The sequence below is a fragment of the Aaosphaeria arxii genome (genome assembly GCF_010015735.1).
Source record: "Aaosphaeria arxii CBS 175.79 unplaced genomic scaffold BU24scaffold_8, whole genome shotgun sequence".
Classification (NCBI taxonomy): Eukaryota; Fungi; Ascomycota; class Dothideomycetes; order Pleosporales; genus Aaosphaeria; species Aaosphaeria arxii.
In genome coordinates this window covers 788,885-810,438 of record NW_022983481.1, presented here as the reverse complement: position 1 = coordinate 810,438, position 21,554 = coordinate 788,885, and the positions used below count along the sequence as shown (strand labels likewise).

General features: G+C 49.7%; 6 protein-coding genes across 6 annotated transcripts; 2 read left to right on the top strand and 4 right to left on the bottom strand.

Moving 5' to 3' along the window:
• Nucleotides 1-343: 343 nt before the first annotated feature.
• Nucleotides 344-1,933, top strand: BU24DRAFT_353436 (uncharacterized protein; the record flags this gene model as incomplete). The annotated part of the gene is made up of 2 exons (XM_033523778.1): nt 344-1,271; nt 1,326-1,933. 2 exons carry the CDS (start codon nt 344-346, stop codon nt 1,931-1,933), a joined length of 1,536 nt encoding a protein of 511 aa, XP_033380453.1.
• Nucleotides 1,934-3,210: 1,277 nt separating this feature from the next.
• Nucleotides 3,211-5,367, bottom strand: BU24DRAFT_435534 (amino acid permease 2; the record flags this gene model as incomplete). Its single annotated transcript, XM_033530101.1, has 9 exons — nt 3,211-3,301; nt 3,381-3,782; nt 3,843-4,157; nt 4,217-4,264; nt 4,315-4,444; nt 4,498-4,613; nt 4,669-4,894; nt 4,945-5,119; nt 5,176-5,367. The coding sequence occupies 9 exons, from the start codon at nt 5,365-5,367 to the stop codon at nt 3,211-3,213; spliced, it is 1,695 nt and encodes a 564-aa protein (XP_033380452.1).
• A 4,341-nt stretch (nt 5,368-9,708) lies between these two features.
• BU24DRAFT_375579 (VID27-domain-containing protein) lies at nt 9,709-12,730 on the bottom strand. The gene is made up of 3 exons (XM_033524598.1): nt 12,591-12,730; nt 10,964-12,534; nt 9,709-10,908 (listed from the first exon to the last, which is right to left on the bottom strand). Exons 1-3 carry the CDS (start codon nt 12,607-12,609, stop codon nt 10,084-10,086), a joined length of 2,415 nt encoding a protein of 804 aa, XP_033380451.1. The 5' UTR covers nt 12,610-12,730; the 3' UTR covers nt 9,709-10,083.
• A 177-nt stretch (nt 12,731-12,907) lies between these two features.
• Nucleotides 12,908-15,910, bottom strand: BU24DRAFT_425946 (Adaptor protein complex beta subunit). The gene is made up of 8 exons (XM_033528859.1): nt 15,579-15,910; nt 15,500-15,520; nt 15,316-15,447; nt 14,627-15,264; nt 14,011-14,579; nt 13,787-13,963; nt 13,561-13,739; nt 12,908-13,510 (listed from the first exon to the last, which is right to left on the bottom strand). Exons 1-8 carry the CDS (start codon nt 15,653-15,655, stop codon nt 13,075-13,077), a joined length of 2,229 nt encoding a protein of 742 aa, XP_033380450.1. The 5' UTR covers nt 15,656-15,910; the 3' UTR covers nt 12,908-13,074.
• Nucleotides 15,911-16,557: 647 nt separating this feature from the next.
• On the bottom strand, nt 16,558-18,087 carry BU24DRAFT_425945 (uncharacterized protein). The gene is made up of 2 exons (XM_033528858.1): nt 17,735-18,087; nt 16,558-17,682 (listed from the first exon to the last, which is right to left on the bottom strand). The coding sequence occupies exons 1-2, from the start codon at nt 17,951-17,953 to the stop codon at nt 16,678-16,680; spliced, it is 1,224 nt and encodes a 407-aa protein (XP_033380449.1). The 5' UTR covers nt 17,954-18,087; the 3' UTR covers nt 16,558-16,677.
• Nucleotides 18,088-19,443: 1,356 nt separating this feature from the next.
• Nucleotides 19,444-21,127, top strand: BU24DRAFT_353620 (glycosyltransferase family 20 protein; the record flags this gene model as incomplete). The annotated part of the gene is made up of 3 exons (XM_033523788.1): nt 19,444-19,738; nt 19,797-20,880; nt 20,941-21,127. The coding sequence occupies 3 exons, from the start codon at nt 19,444-19,446 to the stop codon at nt 21,125-21,127; spliced, it is 1,566 nt and encodes a 521-aa protein (XP_033380448.1).
• Between the last annotated feature and the right edge of the window lie 427 nt (nt 21,128-21,554).

Here is a 21,554-nt window from a genome sequence, read left to right as displayed (position 1 = left end):
CCGCAGCGCGTCAGGTGACCTGCGTGCAGCCGCAACCAAAGGGTCGAAGCTTGGCGAGGCCCGAGCGCGGGGCGCTAAAACTCCGGAACCCAATCTTTCGAACCTTGCGCTCGCAGCTGGCGCGACCGCCATCGCTGCGAGCATCGCAAGCTCATCTACGTACGACCCTGTAAGGGAAAAGGGCAAGGGCCGCGCCGAAATGCCCGACGTCTATGTAAGTTCTCTCGTTGTCGCTGCCAGCCATCGTGCTATGATCTAACAAACTCTGCAGGAGGCATGGGGCGAGGCACAGGGTTCGCCCATGTCGCCAACGCGTCCACCCAGTGTGCGCAAGCGACAAAGTATGCAGATTATAGATCTGCAGTCCCAATTGGAATCTCTCGAGGAGCAGAATCGCGCACTGGAAGAGGCAAAGCTCCAAGCTGAAGCCAGCATCCAGCAGGCACAGCTGCAACGCCAAGTCGAGGAGCAAGTCATCTCCGAGGCTGTCTCAGCACGTGATCGAGAGATTCAACAGAAAGATATGGAAATTGGACAGCTGCGTGACTCGCTTCAAACCGTGCAACAAGAGCTTGCCCGCCTCTCTGAATTCAACAAATCTCTTAACGAAGCCAACCAGAATTTGACGAGCGACACAAATGAGCGATATGCACAGCTTCAAGCTGAAGGCCAGCAAGTACACGACAAATGGCAACAATCTACGCGGGAGCTCGAAGAGCTGCGTACCCAGCACACTCAACTCACAAGTGGCATGGAATCAGCGTTACGACATGAAATCTCACTGGCTCTCGATGATCGCAATGCAGAAATCGAACGTCTCAACAAAGAGTTGGCGAGTGCAAAAGAACAAATCCAAACGTTGCAGAAACAATTACTGGCGACAAAGAAGAAAGACGAAAGCTTCCTCACCGTGAGAGATGAGGACTACTTCGACAGTGCCTGCCAACAACTCTGCCAACATGTGCAGCAGTGGGTGCTGCGATTCTCTAAATTTTCCGACACACGAGGATGCCGATTGTCAACCGACATTGCGGCGGATCAACGACTAGACTCTGCCACACGACAGAAGATCGATACCCGTCTGGACAATGCTATTCTTGATGGCTCAGATGTTGACATACTTCTAGCGGACCGCGTGAGGCGACGAGACGTCTTCATGTCGGTCGTGATGACAATGATCTGGGAATATGTCTTCACACGATACCTGTTCGGTATGGACAGAGAACAGCGACAAAAACTTAAATCTCTCGAGAAAACATTGACAGAAGTTGGTAAGTGTGACAGCTTGACACTGGTTGGACTTCCTATACTAACTCATGATTCAGGCCCAACGCGTGCAGTAGCACAGTGGCGCGCAATTACCCTCACACTTCTATCCAAACGTCAAGCTTTCATTCAACAGCGCTCTCAGGACACCGAGGCCGTTGTTCATGAAGTCTACAGTACTCTTGCAACTCTTCTCCCCCCACCCTCGCACCTCCAGCGGCAAATCCAAGAATCCTTGCGCAACGTCATGCGCCTTGCCGTGGAACTTTCCATTGAGATGCGTACGCAGCGCGCAGAGTACATCATGCTTCCTCCACTGCAACCCGAATATGACACCAACGGCGACCTCGTTGCCAAAGTAACTTTCAACGCCCAGCTCATGAATGAGCGCTCAGGCGAAACAACTTCAAACGACGAATTGCAAGCAAGGAACGCAATAGTCAAGATTGTGCTCTTCCCACTAGTCGTCAAGAAGGGAGATGACTTCGGAGAGGGCAGCGACGAGATCGTGGTCTGTCCTGCCCAAGTGTTGATCGCCAAGGCGAAAGACCGAAAAGTTGTCAGAGTGATGAGTGGAGCAATGAGCATGACCTCAGCGCAGAGAAGCGCATTGAGCCTTGCACCACCAAGTTCGATCATGGATACCAGCGGGAGTAATGTCATTTAAAAGGAGTTGACAATCGCATAGCGCGGACTAAAAATCGGATAGTCCTTGGATATCAGGACCTATTGTTTTGTGTTTGGGTTTTTATCCTTTTTGGCGGCATATACCTCGCGCACTGGCGTTATCTCCCTCTCATTCTGCCTTTTGGAGCATTGCAAAAACAAACTAACGAATCTCCTACTTATACACCACACTATTTCTTTTGTATCATTGTTATTGCAGTTGTTTTCTCTTGCAAACCTTTCAGTCTGGATATAGTATTACTCTTCATTTACTTTCACTTTTCTTTACGCATGGGTCTTTCGGACTTTCAGGTTTTCGACTTTAGGGTAGTTAAGACCTTTTTAATATAGTTACTCAAGAATTTCATCAGAGTTCTACTTCAATTGTTCGCCTCGAAATGGATGCTAAGTGAGTTGGATGCTAAGTGAGTTGGATGCTAAGTGAGTTGCGTGTGTTGATAAGTGAGATGGGTCATATCCCCCCGTCCTCATCTTACCAACTCTGCATATTTTGCCCTAATTTTTAGATCTGAGGAATAAACCCTACACCTATGTATAGTACGAGCCCGCACCCCTTGCTCGCTTGTATATCGAGAATGACGAAGAAATGGATACGTGTTCGCGTCAGACATGTGTGCTCAAGCTGTAGACATAGAAAACTAGGTGAACGTCAGGCATGCCTGACACATGCAATCACAATTTTTCAAAGTCACAAGATGCATAAAGTATGATTGGCTTGGCTAATTGATCAAGGAACAGAAGAATCTCAAAAATGAATTGGAAGTAGTCTACGTATTGCGTGTGCGTGTGCGTTTGCTTGGTTGCTGTTGGGGGTATCTTTCTCTCTCGCTCTCCTTCTAAACGCTGGGAATAAAGGGATCTATAGTAGAAACAGAGGACTTCTTGCGACGACGACGACGACGACGGCTGGATGATGATAATTATGCTTGGTGCAATGCTTGAACGCTTGGACGGGTTTGAAAGGGTATGGATTGATGGCTGTGAACGTCCATGTTGAAAAAGATGTTCCAAGGGTTGAAAGGGTGGGGAAACGATAGGAATTGGGATTGAAGAAATGGGAAGTTCCGAATTGTGCGCCCGCTGGAAAAGAAAGATTATGAAGAAATGGTCGTTAGATGTTGAAGTCATTATAAATGTCTTCCGCCCCGCGGAATGTCTCGTTCTCATGCTGGTGATGATAATGATGATGATGATGATGATGATGATGCGTGTGCAGATGTTTATCCGATCTATGAGTGGTTGGTTGGGTGTTTTTGTCTAAGGGATGTCGTAGTCGCTAAGGATAGCTTCTGGGTCTTCTGGAGGTAGCATGTCGATGGTATCATTGGTACGTGGGCCAGTGTAGGTTCTGATAGAAGAGAATAGTTAGTGACCATTGAGAAGGCATGAAAAAATTGGAGGGCCAAGGGGAGGGAGTCACGACGTACTTTCTAGCGCCAGCGTACCACCAGATCATACTGAACAAGCCAATGAAAGCAGCCACGCAGATGGCATAGTTCATGTTCGTCGCTGTGACCGGCTTGATAGGAGGGAAGAAGAGGACCACGCTGATGAAGCAGACCCATGTGACTGCAACCGCATTGACTGGCTTGCTCCAGCGGCCCAAGGTGTACGGGCCAGGGTGGAATTGCACCTTGCCTTCGTACCATCTGTGTGCTATGATAACTGCAATGTAACTGATATCGAGTGCTGGCGCGGTAATGCTGAAAATCGCCACAATCGTCTGCGTGCTACCGATGCCGATGAGGTCAAGGCAGCAGCAGAAGGCCACAACGAGCCAGACGGCGTTGACCGGTGTGTTGGTGATGGAATTGACCTTTGTCCAGAAACTATGCACATGTCAGAATACACGAGAAGGCTAAAGTCTTGCTTGACCGATCGCAACGAACCTCGAGAATGGCAGAGCAGCATCACGCGAAAACGCCCATGCCATTCTGGCATTTGCCAGCATGGCCGAGCAACCGGTGAAAAACTGCACCAATATGACGAAGAACCACATGATGGTCCCTCCCGTCCTTCCTCCAGCGTTGAAGAAGATCTGGGCTGCCGGCAGCCCCGTAGGGCTAGACATGATCGCCTCGTAGTCTGACATGCAGAAGCAGAAAGTGACGGTCAACATCCAGCCCACTATTCCAGAAACGAGAATGGCTGCACGAATGGCGACGGGTCCTCGAATGGCAGCATCGTGGGTCTCCTCTGACATGCTGTGTAACGGTGTGGTTAGATTGGCTAGTACGCGAAATCGCGGGGTTGTTTATCTTACTGCGTGGTACCATCGTAATCCGTCATCGTCCATGCAACGGATAAGAACCTGCTTATGTTAGCTGCACAGCTTATGATGTTGAAATTGAGGCTGCATACCCAAGCAGGAAAGAAAATCCCTTGCTTCCCCAACCCGAGCCGTCTACCACTTCTGAGAATACCCATTTGGCACTCTGCTTCTCTGGCGTTAATATAAGTAGGGCTATGCAGATGCATATCGATGCAATGACTACATGAGTGTAAGCACTTGATCAAAGACGTACCGGGGTGTGTTCCACTTACTGTTGATAGGAGCGAACCAGAAGATAATCTTGTGTAGCCACTCCGTAGGGAACGAACAAATCGCACCAAATAGACATAGTACAAGGATCGCGAGAAGGACAGTCTGGACCGATGTTCTGCCAATATAATGAGCGCCTTGCGTGTGCCTCAAGGGTAGGCCTGATATCTTACGGCGTAAATGTAGGATTTCCATCTGCAAGAGATGAATGCATGACTGCTGTTGCGAGAATCATCTGAGAGATGGTATATGCAAGGCTGGCAACGCCTCCTGCCTGGCCGAGGAAATTACACCACCCGATGATCCATGCCCACGGGGCAACGTGATCTTTGGGCACTACGTGTTTCGTCACATAGTACATACCACCAGCTGTCGGATACGCCGAAACGAGTTCCGCGACTGAGAGATTGTAAGCATTGATATCCTGTAGACTCTTGGGCTTGACTCACCGGAACTTGCTATGCAATATGCCATGATACTGCCAAAGAACCATGCCCATACAGCGGTAGCAGGTCCACCAGAACTCATAGGGCTACCGAAGGTTGCTGGAACAGATCCGAGGACACCGAGAATAGAGATAGCATAGGAGACCGTAGACCATCGTGAGAAATGCCGTTGGAGAACCTGCCAGTGTCAATGTTCTTGTTCACACCATCGCCTGCTAAATCGTGCATTCTTACGGGGGTATACCCGATGCGCTCGAGGAGACGATCGTCGTCATTTTCGATTGTTGCCATTGTATCTGCGTGGCCTGGAACGTTTCTACCATCTATCCCCTTTGCAGATGTATTTGTTGGAAATGGGTGCAAGGAATTAACGTTTGCAGATCCAGGGGAGGTGGAGGCTTTCTTCGAGTCAGAATGTATAGCCATGACGAATGTTTAGTCTAGAATCATTGGGTACAGCGTTGGAGAGAAGGATAGTGAGGAGAATAGAGAACGAAAGAATGGCAATCTCTAGGTCACGAAGAGGAGGGAGATGATCAGGGATGAGTGATAGGCCGTGTGTCTACCACCAAAATGATTGATTGCTTGTGGAGGAAGAGTGAGGGCAGAGCAACGATCAAGAGGGGGAAACATGGTGGGTATATAGTTTTATCTCGATGTTTGGCTGATTGGGATACTGCCAGTCAAGCAGCCAGCACAAGCCTTCGGGCGCCAGTAGTAGTATGTAATGAGCACACAACTTACCTCTTCCCCATCAGACAGGACGCCGGCCAGGATATGGGGCACCTAGGGCATGACTCCACGTGCCAGAAGGTCGTACTGGCAGATTCGAACGGCGAAGGGGCAATGTGGGGGGGAGAAAGCAAGGTTAAGGCTTTGAGAGAGCAGCAGAGGTGGCAGAATGTGTGGTGTTAGGGCGCCGGATATGCGGCCGGAAGAGGACAAGACGGTAGTTGGTACTTCATTTACAAGCCAGCACTACTGGTAATAATACCTTCCTTGTAGGTAACTACTGTAGGACTGCTCCAATGTCACTTGTTAAATTCCTCTTGGGTGCGGGCAGACGAAGAGACAAAGTGACAGGGGAGGCTAGGAGATCGGCTGAAGCACGTTGTTGTCAAGTTTAACATTGTAATGGTGATCCACTCTGCCGGGCCCTCACTCCCGGCCCTCTCCATCCCTCCCCGTCCATCCTCCATCCTCCATCCTGCATCCTCCATCATCCTACCCATTATTATCATCATTTCTACCTATATACGAGCCAACCATAACCATTCCAACCTTTTACAGGGGTCGCGTTGGATTACAATACTCGTATTTGCCTACGATCCCCTACTAATACACGGTAACTATCGTTCGAGTAACTTACTAACTACCCAAATAGCATTACTCCTTTTTTTTCTTCTACTCCAAAGCTAATGCCCGATGCAACTGTCAATTACATTCTTTGATATCTAGCAAGCCGGCCCGACAATGTCTTTAAAAGTCCAATATTTGTGCTGTTCTCCGTACAGCACGCTGAGTTTTAAAACCTCGCGCACCTCCGAATCTGATCGACATTCTTTGATGGATGAGGATCCGCACTGTCGGCTCTGTTGCGGTGCTCGAGCTCAATAGCAATGACGCACGTCGACCTGAACCGCGTCAATGGCGTGGCTCAAAGGTACTGTAATGGCTACGGAGGAGAGCCAAGCGCGATTCAGATGTGTCGTGCTGCGACGGTAGACCTGCTCTGTTCAAAAGGTCAAAGCCATCCCTAGCCTTCTGGATCCCTTCTATTACGAGTGGGCGGTGAGTCCACAGCACAGACAAACACACAGACGCCTTGTACGGTTTAATCATTACGGTGGTTGGCATGCTCGATTAGCTTTCTCCAGAGGCGATGCGCCGAGGCAGGCCGTGCCTTAAGAAGCCTCTGTTATGAGTGGACGCCCAAAGCATCCAAGTACAGTCAGTAATTCCATGTGCTGTGTTTTCATTGTACGTCCCGGCCGCCTACAATGTAGCAAGCACTCATCATGTTTACGATATCTCATCAGCTTATCGCTCAATCCCACGGACAGCGTGGTGCTCTTCCAAACAAAAAGGGAAGCGAGCCAAAACAAAAGGTGTGCTGCACTCATTGTGTGGTCCATCGAATGGTCGCCGCACATGCAAGTCCCATGCCTGTGCCAGGTTGCAACCGGCGCACCGCCTGTCTCCATCAGGATTGGGATAAATCTCCTGCACGTTTGACCAGTCACAAGGCTGACTGAGCAGCCGTCTCGTCAAGAGCAAGAGAAACGTCCCGAGATTCTGGGAGAGAAAAAGCAACCTCAGAAAATGACCTCTTGCTGGCTATATCACAACAAGCCTCAGCGGCGGATTGCCCTAACGAGCGGATGAGTTGTACATTTCCAAACCAGTCCCTCTCGGCGCGGAGGCTCCTCCCGTCGCATGCAAGGAGGTATGGAAGTATGCAAGAAGCCAGATGACTTTTCTCGTTTCCCCTCTCTCCTGTCTACTCGATGGGTCGGCTTATCGTCATAACAAGATGTAGGCAAGCCCTACACATTACAAACGCTCGATCGATTGCCAATTTCCACGTAGAAGAACCGAAAGAGCGGTAAACCTCGAGCTTGAGCATGTTCATTCATAGGCAGCGGCATTGCTGACCGCAGCCCGTTAAATCGCAGGAGAGGAGTTCCACCATTCTTCCTCGATGCCCCGTTTGGTAAAAGTGGAAAATCAACATCCAACTTCAAGCCCCAGCCGATGGGACCCACAGACGTTCTCGCTTCGAAGAAATCGAAACAGACAATTCCCGGTCGCTGTCGAACGTTTCTTCCGTCATAGCTTTCTCCCGCGCGCCCCTTGAAACCACTAGTCACATCTGCGCTGTTAGAACGCCTGAAAAAGAAAAATCCCGCCCAAAGGGAAAAGTGGGATAACAATAATAATAAATCACAATAGAATTGATGCATTTGATTGCTAAAGGAGACACCGCAGTAGTTCCGAAAATGCACGCTCACGAGTCGCTGGTGCTTTTGTTCTATCACGCCCATATCGAAACTATCCCCTTTCTTAAGGCGATCCTTCAAGGATCATGATGGAGGGCGTCCGGTTGATCTACGTTGGCTACCATACTTTTGCCCTTCCCTTCCCACTTTACCCTTTCGCCTGTCCCGTTCCCATTCGCTTCTTTACCAATCCGCACACTAAACAACAGCCCCGAATCAAGTAGGTCAGCGGCAGAGGCTGCAGGCATGTGGCTTTGACGTCCTTTTCTGTCGAATGGGCGGTCAACTTCTTCTTTCTATCCTGCCCTACCCCTTCCCTTCCACCGGCTCCGAATTTCCTTTCTCTGCCTGGTGGTTGTCCTTTGTTGATATGGTGCGGTCGGTTTCTCAGGCCTCACCGTTCAATCACAAACAATTGCTCCGTTTCCCGCTCCCGCTATCATCGTCCCATCCATGCATGCATGAATGGGCAGTTTCAAGACTCATTCAGTCTTGGGACCAAGCGACGAGCACACACTGAAAGAGGAATTCGGCGTAGCAATCCATCAATCAAAACCTCGCCAGCTAGCAACAAAAGAAAGAAAAGACCTGCGCCCCTCATAACTTAATCCCAAGACACACAAATGCATATATTGAGTAAATGCGCGGAGAAACGCCCGCCATAAAACCTACCCAATTCCGCACCCATGCTATGAGACCTTGTTTCCACATCGAGATTCTATGTGGCACCAGTTCGGCGATCAAAGACTCCATGGGTACATTGTGTCAATACAATACGAATCTCTCCGTGCTCAACTAATCCGATTCGCTTCCGCGTATGTGTGCATATAGATTGTATCCGTCAACCGAGAATTCCCGTACGTACGTACACAGTGACTTGCTTACGCGGCGGGAAGTTCCAGCAGATGCCAAATTCATCTTTCATACATCTGATTGCTTTGTTCAGTATTGGGCATGTTATCTCTTCCTTGTCATTCTTTCCAAAACCGATCGTCCAGCTTCCTACCTTAGACTTACGTGGTCTGGAAGACACAAATGCTTTCGCGTGGGCACATCCTAAAGAAACGGCCCTTTCAAATCAATTACCTTTGTCTCTGTGTCTAATTGCGGTTCTGTAATTTGCACATGCTGTTTCTCTAATGAACACATACATACTCTGTACTGACAGCTACACCTACATCTATATCCATGCGTGCATACATACACCGATACTTACATCTATACACATATTGAACTCACATATAACCTACATACAACATACATCTACACACCTCTATCCCTACAAGCTACACCTCCCACATCTACCACACTTACCACCTATATCCACACACAACCAACCCCAAAAAACCAGCCTCCCATCCTCAAAGCCTTGCCATAATCCTACACACATACTCTAATCCATTTTTCAGTACTCGTAACAAAATAATTCGGTGAGCAGGCTGCATAAAGACATATATACATACCCGTAGGCACAAAAGATTTCGTTTCAAAATCCGCCGCGAGAAATCCAATGACGGGGAAACGACTGTGGTGATGGAGAATGACGGGTTCGTGGAAAACGACCGACTGGACTGGCTGTTTTGTTACATTTTGCATGGGGTGAGCCTATGTGTGCCAAACGTTGGTTGGGGCTTGGTATCTTGTCGGTGTTGTCTGCTCGTACTTCGAGTTCACAGACGACAGTAAGGTTTCGTCGGCTTTAAGAATATAGAACGTGCATCAAGCAGCACGAGAGACATCACAGCAACACTTAACAAAGAGACATCATGGGGACATTCACGACAGAGTCGGTTACTATGTTTCTGTATCTAATATTATGGGAAATAGGATCAGGGTTTACGTTCTGGGGGAATCAAAAAGTGAAAGGGAAGAGGGAGAAGAAAAAACAAAAAAGAAAGGAATCATATCTGTACACCGGCGGCATTGATTCACGATCCACTTGATCGAATTGGAAGTGGAGGCTCCCAAGTTCAATCGACTTGTCGGAGAACCTTTGATGGACGTGTCCCTGCCTGCCTCCCCGCCCGCTCCAACCATAATAACCTGCCATTCCAAACAAATCGCCCAAAATTGCAGCGTGGGGGAAGAAGGAGAAAGAAGAGAGCGGGTCAAGTTACGCCCTAAGGAAATCGACCCGACTGTTTCAGTAAGGACTGTTGACAATGTCGTTCCTTCCAAGATAGCTTCCACGGACAGTGCTTCGACGACCTGCGCCCACTCTTGATGGGGTGGCGATGCTTTCGCGGGTAGGCCTCTGGAGAGCTCGCTTGGCGACCATTTCGACCTCGTTGGGTAGTGCGACGATGAGGTTCTTGTCCGATCCGAATTTGAAGTTGTCGGATTTGACTTCTTCGGCGTAGCGCTTGATGCTGTAGGGATCCTTTCGGTTGGCCAAGAGCTTCTTCATGCTCCAAGTAACGATGAACGGACCCGTCGCGGTGATGATCGTCGTCTCCGTGTCATCTATACCGGTGTTGAACTTGGCTGGAGTGAACGATATCGGAGCTTTGGTCTCGTGCTGGAATTGCGCAACGTGGCTAGGCGTCAGGGCAAGGCGACGAGGTACTGGCTTGTCGTCCTTTGCGAATGCTTTCTCGAATCCTAGCCTGCCATCGTTCTTTCCACCCTTCTGCAAAGCATCGATGAGGAGGAGGTATGTACGTGTCGTAGCCAACACCCATCTGCCATCCGCCGAAACATCCATTCCAATGATAGGATCACCCAAGGCTGGGATGAGTGTCTTTGCGTTGATTCCCAAGCGGTCAAAGAGACGAATATCTCCCTTTTCTGAGGAGACGGCAATGTGACCTTTTTGGGTTGTAGCTGCAGCAGAGAAAGCGTTCTTGGTGACATATTGCTTGAGCTGATCGTCGACTAATTTGTTGCCAGATACACGAGGATCGATACGGTAGAGAGCGTTGCCAGAAAGACCCAAGAAGGTTTGCTCGCCCGTCATTTGGGCATATTTCTATGTTCAAGTCAGCGTTATGTCTCCCTACTCTAGAGGAAAGAGTAGTACTTACGTTCTCTGGAGCAAAAATCTTCACTGGAATATCATCGTGGACCTTCCACTCATCCACCACCTTACCAGTCTCAAGGTCCATGCGGTATAAATTGTTAGGATCATCCGCATGCTGCATGATGAGATTTTGATCCTCGGCGTGCAACATAACCTTGTTGGGGTTGAAAGCCTTGCCTTTTGGTGTCTTGACGTTGGAAATGGTGGTCGAGAATTGCAGCTGGTTGTCTGCGGTATGTTTGAACACTCCAATCTTATTTCCACGAACGACAAATGACCTGTCGTGCTTGTAACCGACAGCAAGCTGTGAGTTGACACCACCATCCTTCTCTTGACCTTCAGTGTCGTCATCGGACTCATCTTCGTCGTAATGCTCGCTGCGGTTATCCTCTGACTCTTCTTCTTCAGATTCTTCCTCCTCCTCCTCCTCCTCTTCCTCTTCCTCATAGTCGGGCGCATCTTCCATGGTCAGATCCTGGAAAGCTTCAAGTACATATTCACGATCGGTGTCCTTTGCCTTTCCCCATTTCACCTGGTTGAGATGTTCCCAAAGTGCCTGCATGACTCCATTCTGGAATCCCTCGAGCTCTTCCTGTTCCTTGAAACGAAGGAGCCATGAATAGGCCGAACCATCGTCCAGATAGTGATTGAAGATGAAGGACTTGAATTCATAGTTGAAAACAGGATTGATGTCCTCAACGATAGGCTGACCCAGCCATTCTCGGTCTTCGCCTACGATGTGCAGCCAGTACTCCCAGTTGCCGATCTCCGTGACCGTAGCCTTAACGTTGGCGTCTTGTAGGATAAAGGTACCAGACGGGAAGTCGAAGAGATGGAGCTCAGCACTCGTTTCAGCCAGCGTACCCAAAGCCTGGGGCTGGGCAGCCGAAGGAGGGGCCGTAGTGGGATCTTCAGCCTGGGGAACTGGTCCCTTGCCAGCAGCCTTCTTTGCCATATTTTCCTTGGCTGTGTTGGGAAATAATTGTTCGGCGACAGGAGCAGCTTCGGGCTGTTTGCTTATCGGGCTGTCGATAGGACTTGCGTCTGGGATAGGTTCTTCGAAGTAGGCCAAAGCCTCCAAGTCTTCCTCGGTTGCGTGTTCGTGGCTCCTGCGGAACTTCCTCTCGTATTGACACTGCAGAGCGACTCTCGAGAACAAGATAGCAGTCTCTGGCTTGATCGAAGCGTCACAGACAAATTCCCAAAGATCGCCTACGTCACCGCTGAGGTCGCGCCACGCGAAGATCTTCTCGCCGGTCTGTCGGACGTCGGTGCGGAATCCAATCTCCTCGTCGAGCAGGAATGTTTTCTCGTCCTTCTCCCCACCAAGAGCGTCGATGTCGGCGTCCTCTGCACCTTCTTCCGCGAGTAGGTCCTCCTCGCCTTCCTCGTAGGCTCGCTGGACAACAAGCTGGTATTGGAACTCCTGCCCGGTGCGACGGATGGTGGCAGCGGCGTCCTTGAAGATAAGTTCAGAGTAGCCTTTGACCGATCGAGGACGGACGAGGTAGAGCTGGCCTTGCGAGATTTCGACGAGAGATTCCTTTGAGCTGTCTCCGAAGACGAATTTACTGACTAGACAAGGGTGTTAGAGATGCTTATGGCGGAGCGGGGGAGGGGCAAAACAATACAGTTGCGAAGCATAAACATGTTGCGGGAATGCGGCACAGGTTTGTACTCGGGACAAACAGCTGTCCGGGAGGGGTTTTCAGATGTTGGAGCGCAGTGCGCGCAGCGTCTCAAAAGAAAACAAGTTTGTATGGGCAAGGCAGCAGACCAGAATCTCGTTCAAGGTGCACCACACACAAACATGCCTCGTTGCATCATGCCAAGCCTCGCTTAGATCCCTGATGATGTGGCGTTTATTCTGAACCACGTGATCAGGCGACATAGCTCGGATACGATCAAAAGGTTGAGTGGGAGAGTAGATATCGCATTGTGAAAATGCTTCCAAATTTACACTATAGATTTGGCTATTCGTAAAGTTATATCTCCATTTATATCACTTTAGAGGATGTGTTGCAAAGCGTATGTTTGCTTCGCATTCATCATCGTCGACCAATGCCGTCTATCTATCGCCTGCTAATAAAACTAACACCGACTCTACGAGAGTTCTCAAAACAGATCAAGAAGATCCTGATTACTCTTTTGAGCCTTTTGCCCACTGAGTTGTTGGCTTGCAGGAGGCGGTTGGCTTGCGCCTCCGACGTTGAGACCTGCAAACCCACCGAGAATATCATCGTTGGACATTTGGGCAGCTGGCGCCCCACCGCCGCTGTTGCCTCCGTCACCAAACAATCCCATCAGATCATCCATGTTAGATTGTGCTTGAGCAGTAGTAGCCGGAGATTCAACGCGCTGTGGTGTACCGGCGAGGCCCTCCAACCCGGACTGGCCTGTGGATGGTTGTTTCTGTAACGATGCGGGAGCGGCGCCGTCGAAATCGATGTCCAACAGATTCTCCACATTCGACTGCTGGGGAGCCTGTCCGCTGGCAAGAGCGGCGGCAGCTGCGGCAATAGGGTTTTCGCGGGCGTTCTCTTCTTGTTCCCTTTATAATAGTTAGTCATGCACACAGCGATGGAATTGAGAAAGACATACTCGATAGCGGCTTTTTGCATAGCCTCCGCGCCAAATCGCCCTTGTCCAAGGAACGCCTCCGGAGGTTTGTGGTATACAGACGCGAGTGTCGAGAGTTCCGTGAGTAATTGCTCTAGCAGAGCAGGTGGCAGCGAATGAATAGTAGATGTGATCGGAGGCTTGTCGGAAAGAACGATATTCTGCAGGCCGTCAGCATGTTGTTATAGATTTCGCACAGAATGCTCACCTTTGCAACTTGAGGGTCACTTGACAGCAAGCGCCAGTAGACGTATGCTCGGTCGCGAATATCGGGGTTGTCGTTCTCCGCTGTCGCTGCTTGCAAAACCTTCTGAACCAGGCCCTGTGACTGGTCTGGTTTCTTCAAGAATAATTTCACCACTGCGGTCAGGATTTGCAGTTGTGTCTGGGCAAAGTTAGTAAGATTTCGATACGGTGTATTAATGACCTTACCTGAGTGAACTCTTCGGCAAACGCATCCACGAAACCTGAAAGGATCTCTCCCGCATTCTCAATCTTCTCTGCATACTCTCCAACGATCCAAATCAGAGAAGAACGAGCGTTGGGCTCATCGAGCTCGTCTATGCACTGGCAGAGCGTCGGTATTATACCCTCATATCCAGGGTACCTTCGGAAGATATCTTTGATGACGACTATGGCCTCCTGCACCACATAGTTGACCTTGGTGTTGATCAGATCAAGGAGTGTGTTGACACACTTCTCGCTGGCACTCTCGATCTTGATGGCGACCTGGCCGATTGCCTTGACGGCGCGCCTAACGAAATCCATGTCGACTTCCATAGCATACTCCTTCAATTCGGCGAGTAGTTGATCGACATTCTTGTCGTTGGCTATTCGGACCATGATCTCGAGTTTTTGGAGTTTAAGGTATGGTGGGTCGTTGTATTTGCAGAAGAATACTCTCATCTCCTTACTGAGGATATCGGCTTGTTTCTGGAGAAGAAGGTCGATGTTCTTTAGAGCGACGTATTGAACTTCCGGCTGAGATGATACAAGCGTAACTGGATACGTTAGCTGGAACAAATGACAGATTGTCCAGGGTAATTACCTAGAGGTGGTGCCATTTTCTTCGAGTATGATTTGGCCAGTTCCGGAGAGATACTTCTCATGTGGAGGAACACAACTTTGACGGCAGCCAAAACGACGCTAGGGTTTACGTGTTGGAATTGCGGAGAGACTCTCTCGCAAATGTGCTCTGCCTCTTTGACATCCGCAGCCTTGTAATCCGCCAACGTCGTCAAAATGGTGACACGCCCCCATTCTGTGCATTCGTTGAGCGCCATCAACATTTTCTTCAGCGTTGTCGGGTTGATCTTGAAAGCTTTCGTCTCCGGTGCCGTCTCGTTGATCTCCACTAGCGCCGTGACGCAGTTTGCGACGACCATTGGGTTTGGATCTCCAATCATTTCCTGGAGTTGCTCCAAGAAGCCGTTTTCGAGACACATCTGAGGGTTGAGATCGAAGAGTTTCGCTACGCAGAGCGCCGCGGTTTTCCGAACGTAGGGAGATTCGTCGCGTAATGTCTTCCGTAATGGTTCCTCCATGTAATCTACCATTTTATCCACTCTGATGCAGCCCATGGTCCGTATAGCGAGTGCACGAATTAGAGGATTTGGGTCCTCCGAGTCCTGTACGAATGTGTTGACCGCTAGAATGCAAAGGTCCGGGTGAGATTTGGCATAATTCCTATGTCAAAGTTAGCAAGGCTACCTTTTCTTAGTGAGCAGAGCAACGCACATAAGATACAGGTATACGAGCTTCTTCTGATCAAGATCTCCGGTTGCGATGTTCTTGAGGACGTCGGGGAAAAGAGCCGATACATCTTTTCCGAGGGTCATAGACATAATCGTCTTTTGAATGGCTTCCTTTCTATTGTAATCTCAGTATCTGCATTCCTTGTATTTCGGGCGAGCATGCTGACCGTTCGTATGCATATTGAGACCTAGATAAGTGATTAGTTTCACTGTGCCTTGTAAATCCATCTGCCAGCGGTTTCTTACACCAAGCCTGCTCTCAATTCAAAAGTCTCTCCTTTCTTCGGCACCGCAAAGGCACCCCTAATTCTGTTGACCGCCATCTCTACGTTTCAATAGTAGAGGCGACGACCGTGGCCGGGCCCCTCATGCACTCAAATAATCGTGTTCGTGGCAACAATCGCTTTCGTGAGACAGTCGGTGGCGGCGCAAGGATTCCTTGAGCTTCTAGCGTTTCTGTAGGCACTCGGATAGATCTCGAAGGACAGTAGACTGCGCAGCCTAGGGGAGCGTGCTGGTGGGGGACGGAGTGTTTGTCGACGTTGGAATTAGCGGAGCCTGGACTTGACCCTTGTCCGAGATGGCGAGCGGAGCGTCCGAGCTCAGATCAATCATCAGCTAGTTTTAGATGGAAGCTAGACATAACCTTCCGACCACGTTCATCAAAACCAACGTAGATGCGCACCAAGTCAGGAAAATGGTGAGTATTTTAGTTGTCCAAACTCGATATAGAGATACTGAGTCTTACTAGCCGTCTAATCTTCCAAATTTGAGACGTCTTTTCGTAGAAGCTCGTTCGGACGCGGAGGAGAGCTCTTATTCGAGGAATGCCGTAAGTAGTGGAAGGTTTTGATATTGAGGGTTATTGACCATTTCGAAGTTCTACAATCTTGTCCTTTTCATTACATCGGTTGCGGTGTATAGCCTTGTTGCTCAGCGTATGAGCTCTAACAAGGTCTTGAGGTAGCAAGTGGAAGAGTCACTGTGCTAAGCTGGAGGCCTTGGTTCTCATACTGCTTGCACAAGTCCAACCTTTCAAGAAAATCGGTTCAATAGCTTTGTCATGAGAAAGCCTCCGTCGAAATCACAAGCAAAGTACGAGAGTTCGACTGAAGATACGGACATGCTCACTTTGCACGATGGCGGCACACCGACCCAGTGGAACCTGAGATGATGAACCTGAGATGAATCACGTTAATGAGCGCACGAATTACGATCAAGATGTTTGCCCGCGGAAGCGAGAACCTCGAAACATCTTACTGATGAATCTGCTCGCAGAAGCAATGGGTATTATGGTAGATTATCTCCTATGGGTATGCGGGGTATGATGGATACAGAATTATTGCTAGTCAGAATCGTCACCGATATCAGAATCAGACCCACCAGATCCATCGCTATCATCTTTTCCACTGTCCGCATCATTACCGCTGCTATCGTCTTCACTCTCGTCCTGGTCATCTTCAACATCATCATCATCATCGCTGTCGATTTGACGTTGTATGACGATGGGTTTGGCCGCTTGAGCTGCTCGCCGCCGCGGCCGACCCCCGGTTCCAGAGTCTGCTGCTTGTCCCCAAGACTGCTCGCCCATCTGGATATCTTCGAGATCCTTGGCGAACTCTCGGTCTTCTTTGATCTTGGCTGCCTTCTCGTTGGAGTATTTACCTTCCATTCCAGCATCTGACAGCATGGCTTTCAGATGTTTGATCTTTTCTCGACTGGTATCGCACTTCGACAGTTCCTTAGACCATACCTTGCGAATACCACATTTTACGAGCCAGCTTTGTAGCCTCTTTATCTCTGCCTCATCGGGACCTTCCTCTTTTGCCGCTTTGGCTCGTGGTTTCGCAGCTTTGGAGTCTTTTCCTTTGGATCCCTTGGCGGCCTTTTTCTCCGGTGCCTTGCTCTTCTTCTTCTTGGGAGATTCGTCTATAAGACTCGACATTTCACTCTCGGACACATCGTCAGGTATGGCGTTTGATTCCTTGGCTACAGGGGGTTCTTCATCGCTCTCCTCTTGTTTTCCTGGTTTCGCCTTACTTTTGGGTATACCATCCTCCTCCTCTGAATCTTCTGCAACAACTTTTGTGCGCCGAATTGACTTCTTGGGTGAGGTGTCCTCTGAATCCGAGGGAGCTTCTGAAAGCGCCTCTTCAGATTCGTCGTCTGACACCACCGTCTTTTTCTTCTTCACAACCTTCTTCACAGGCGCTGCTGCCTTTCTCTTGACACCTCTCGGAGATTCGGTGGATGGCTTGGACTTTTTGGGCGCCGGCGCAGGTTTGGCTTTGGGTTTCGCGGCCTTCTTGGGGGTAGGAGCTGGTTCGGGACTTTGCTCGTCGAATTTACTCTGATTTATGTCAATTCGCAGAATTTCTGCGAAAGAGGAGAATGATGCTTACCACGGCTGCATGGATTATATCATGACTTTTCTGCTTCCACTTCTGGTCGTCCTTGAAGAATCCTGCGGACAATCCCAAATCGGCCTCGGCGCGCGTCCGGACGCGTTTGACTGTTAGTTCCTCCACTTTACCCTCATCGAAGAGGGCCTTTACGACGCCTTGAAGCGCGCGCGATATGGAGGCATCCGTAGGACGACCCGATGGTTCTGAATCTGACATGTCTGACTTGAGCTGGCGCGGCGGTACGGGGCGTGACGCGGAATGCGAAGCAAGCTCTAGCAAATACCAGAAGGTGGAAGCTCCAGACTCAATCGCGCTGGTTGGTCCGGTCGGTCAGCTCCACCCAATCAGCCTCCGTGAATTGAATCACGTGACCATCCTTCATTTTGACGTTAGTAGATTCTACAGAATATCACAAGCAAGGTAGTGGGTATAAGAGGCATAGAAATAGATTTCTCCAGTCGGGTTACAGTTGTCATACAGTACATGGACGTGCTAGTCTAGGTACCTAAGTACACAGTAGGAGTTGCACGCCTGGTGGCAGGGTTCATATATTAATACTCAGTCAGCCTCAAGAATCAAAACTCAATTCCTACTGTTACACTAGATCACATCAAATCGCGTGCATCACCTGCGATGCTTGTTGCCCCGAGCCCGTACCTGAATCCGACCCTTTACCTGTACCTGTGCTCCGTAACTCTGACCTCGATTTGAACCTTGGACCTTGAAGCGATTTCCTTGGACAAGCAACTGAGTAATTCTTACATCTTACGGATGGTGATGTTGCGGCGCTTGTTGGCCTGTGAGCCCCGCCGACGTCACTGGAAATTCGTGCCTGGCTGGCCCCAAAGTGTTAACTACGGTCTACGGTCTACGGTCTACGGTCTACGGCGAACCCTACCTAAGCACTGCTAAGGTACCGTACCATACTGTGTACACTGGCACAGGCTACGAGTACGGTAGACAATTCCGCACCCCTCTCCCTCAATCTCTCTCACTCACCAATTCTTTCTCTAAAACCTGCAGCTCTCAGATCTGTCCCTATTACGGCCCAGTCCGCTCTAACGTGGGTTCTATTATTGTTGTTTTTTACTTGCTTCTGCAGGTATTACCTGTCTCTCGCTGGTGCTGCTCTCAAACTCCGCAAGCCCACGCCATTGCCATTGTCGTATACCCCAACACTTTTCTTTCCATTAGAAAAGTTCCTGGTACTTGGGTAAAACATACACGTATACCTCCCAGTTACCTTTCTTTCTTCTATTGCCGGCCTGTGCAATCCAATAGTCTATAACCATTCCTTATTTTGAGTTTAATCCAACTTTATAACCCTTGTCGCCAGTCTCCCTCCCGCTTCCGGTCTCACCAACTGTCGCAACCTTCAAGATTTACCCTGCACTGCGCACGAGTGGAGCTTCACCCTACGGTGACTTGTCATTCTTTCGTCACCCAATAATAACTGTTGAAAAACACTCTCACCTCCGGATTCTTGATAACCTTTCACCGTTAACCTTCACATCCGCCTTCACGGATCTTCACCGTACGTGGATCATTCGTACGTCAACCTAGAATTACTCCGCGTCGCTCTACCTCACCATCTCAACCTTCCGCCCCACCAAAAGCTCCCCTCGATACTAGTACCTAGTCGCGCTGCCACCCTCAGTTGACAACACCCCCGCAACAACAATCGCCATCACCCACTTGCCAGCACGATGCCGGGCGATACTGCAGGAGAAGGCCGTCTTCTCCTCGTCTCGAATCGTCTCCCGATCACCATCAAGAGATCTGATGAGGGAAAATATGACTTTTCTATGTCCTCGGGCGGACTTGTCAGCGGCTTAAGCGGCCTTTCAAAATCAACCACCTTCCAGTGGTACGGATGGCCTGGCTTGGAAGTGCCAGAGAATGAGATCGGAACACTCAAAGATCGCCTGAAGGAGGAGTACAATGCAGTACCAATCATGCTGGACGATGAATTGGCCGATAGACACTACAACGGCTTCTCAAGTATGCCAACAGCAACATCTGCGATCGCAATCTACCAGCGTGCTAACAATCGCAACAGATTCAATCCTCTGGCCCCTCTTCCACTACCACCCCGGTGAAATCACCTTCGACGAGTCTGCGTGGGAAGCGTACACCGAGGCAAACCGACTTTTCGCGAAGGCGATTGCGAAGGATGTACAAGACAACGATCTAGTCTGGGTACACGACTACCACCTCATGCTCCTACCCGCGATGCTTCGAGAGGAACTCGGCGAGTCGAGGAAGAATGTCAAACTTGGATTCTTCCTCCACACCCCATTCCCAAGCTCCGAAATCTACCGCATTCTTCCTGTGCGAAACGAGATTCTGCTCGGAGTCTTGCATTGCGACTTGATCGGCTTTCACACCTACGATTACGCCCGTCATTTCTTGAGCAGCTGTTCCAGGATCCTGGGTCTTGCGACTACCCCGAATGGTGTTGAATTCCAAGGCAAGGTTATAACAGTCGGCGCTTTCCCAATCGGTATTGACCCTGAGAAATTCGATGAGGGTCTCAAGAAGCCCAAGGTCCAGGAACGCATTGCTACCCTAGAGCGGAAATTCCAAGGTGTCAAGCTCATCGTCGGTGTGGATCGCCTCGACTACATCAAAGGTGTTCCCCAGAAACTCCACGCCCTGGAGGTGTTCTTGACAGAGCACCCAGAATGGATTGGCAAAGTCGTTCTTGTCCAGGTGGCGGTCCCCAGCCGTCAAGATGTGGAAGAATACCAGAACCTACGAGCCGTCGTTAACGAGCTTGTTGGCCGAATCAACGGCAAGTTCGGGACGATCGAGTTCATGCCTATTCATTTCATGCACAAGTCAGTCTCCTTTGATGAGCTCATTGCTCTCTATGCAGTATCGGATGTCTGCCTAGTTTCCTCAACCCGCGATGGAATGAATCTGGTGTCGTACGAGTACATCGCAACCCAAGAGCAGCGCCACGGCGTCATGATTCTCTCGGAGTTCACCGGAGCTGCCCAGAGTCTTAATGGAAGTCTGATTGTCAATCCATGGAATACAGAAGAGCTTGCAGATGCAATTCACGACGCTGTCACCATGGGAGACGAACAGCGTCAATTGAACTACCAGAAGCTGGCCAAATACGTGAAGAAATACACCAGGTATGTTGTGAATGATCTCGAACTACTAATAACACATAAATATTGACAATTACTGTTCAGTGCATGGTGGGGACAATCGTTCGTCACTGAACTGACCAGGATATCGGATCAAGCAGAGAAGAAACTCAAGATCCGCCGCGGCTCCATCATCGACGCATCAGTGAGCACTCCTACGCTCGAGGACACTCAACTGCCACCCAAGCCTACGGCGCCAGCCGTCGTCGGCGAAAACTCCCAAACCCGCTAGGGTTAGGTAAGTGTGCCAAAATGTCCTTTCGATCACACATCACATCAGCATGAAGGAAGAGGCGTCATGGAGTATTTGTTTTCCCCCCTATGAGCGGCAGGTTATGGCATCGTGTGCTGGCGTGGGTCATGGACGAGAAATGTAATAGACGGGCCAAAGCCACCGAATAGATATATATCCCCCTCTCTTCCTCGAAGACGATTATCGTCTTCCAATACTATACCTGAGTCTGCAATCAGACTACTACTTCATTGTTCTCTTCCCTTGAGATTTGTTTGTCCTGCAGTGTAACGTCCATCTCGTCAACATTGGCGTTCAGCCACGTTGAAATGTGTCTCAGCCAGCGCTATTGTTTGTTTCTACCTTCGGAAGCGCTGATTTTACCAGGCTGAGAGGCAGGGGCCATAGAATGAATAATGGACTTGCG

Coding starts and splice junctions, on each gene's coding strand:
- BU24DRAFT_375579 (XM_033524598.1), bottom strand. Junction 10,909..10,963: donor AGATTTTTGCTCCAGAGAAC/GTAAGTACTACT, acceptor ACTTGAACATAG/AAATATGCCCAAATGACGGG.
- BU24DRAFT_425946 (XM_033528859.1), bottom strand. CDS start 15,655: ATGGCGGTCAACAGAATTAGGGGTGCCTTTGCGGTGCCGAAGAAAGGA. Junction 14,580..14,626: donor GAAAATGGCACCACCTCTAG/GTAATTACCCTG, acceptor TAACGTATCCAG/TTACGCTTGTATCATCTCAG. Junction 13,964..14,010: donor TTGCCGAAGAGTTCACTCAG/GTAAGGTCATTA, acceptor AACTTTGCCCAG/ACACAACTGCAAATCCTGAC.
- BU24DRAFT_425945 (XM_033528858.1), bottom strand. CDS start 17,953: ATGTCAGATTCAGAACCATCGGGTCGTCCTACGGATGCCTCCATATCG. Junction 17,683..17,734: donor ATATAATCCATGCAGCCGTG/GTAAGCATCATT, acceptor GACATAAATCAG/AGTAAATTCGACGAGCAAAG.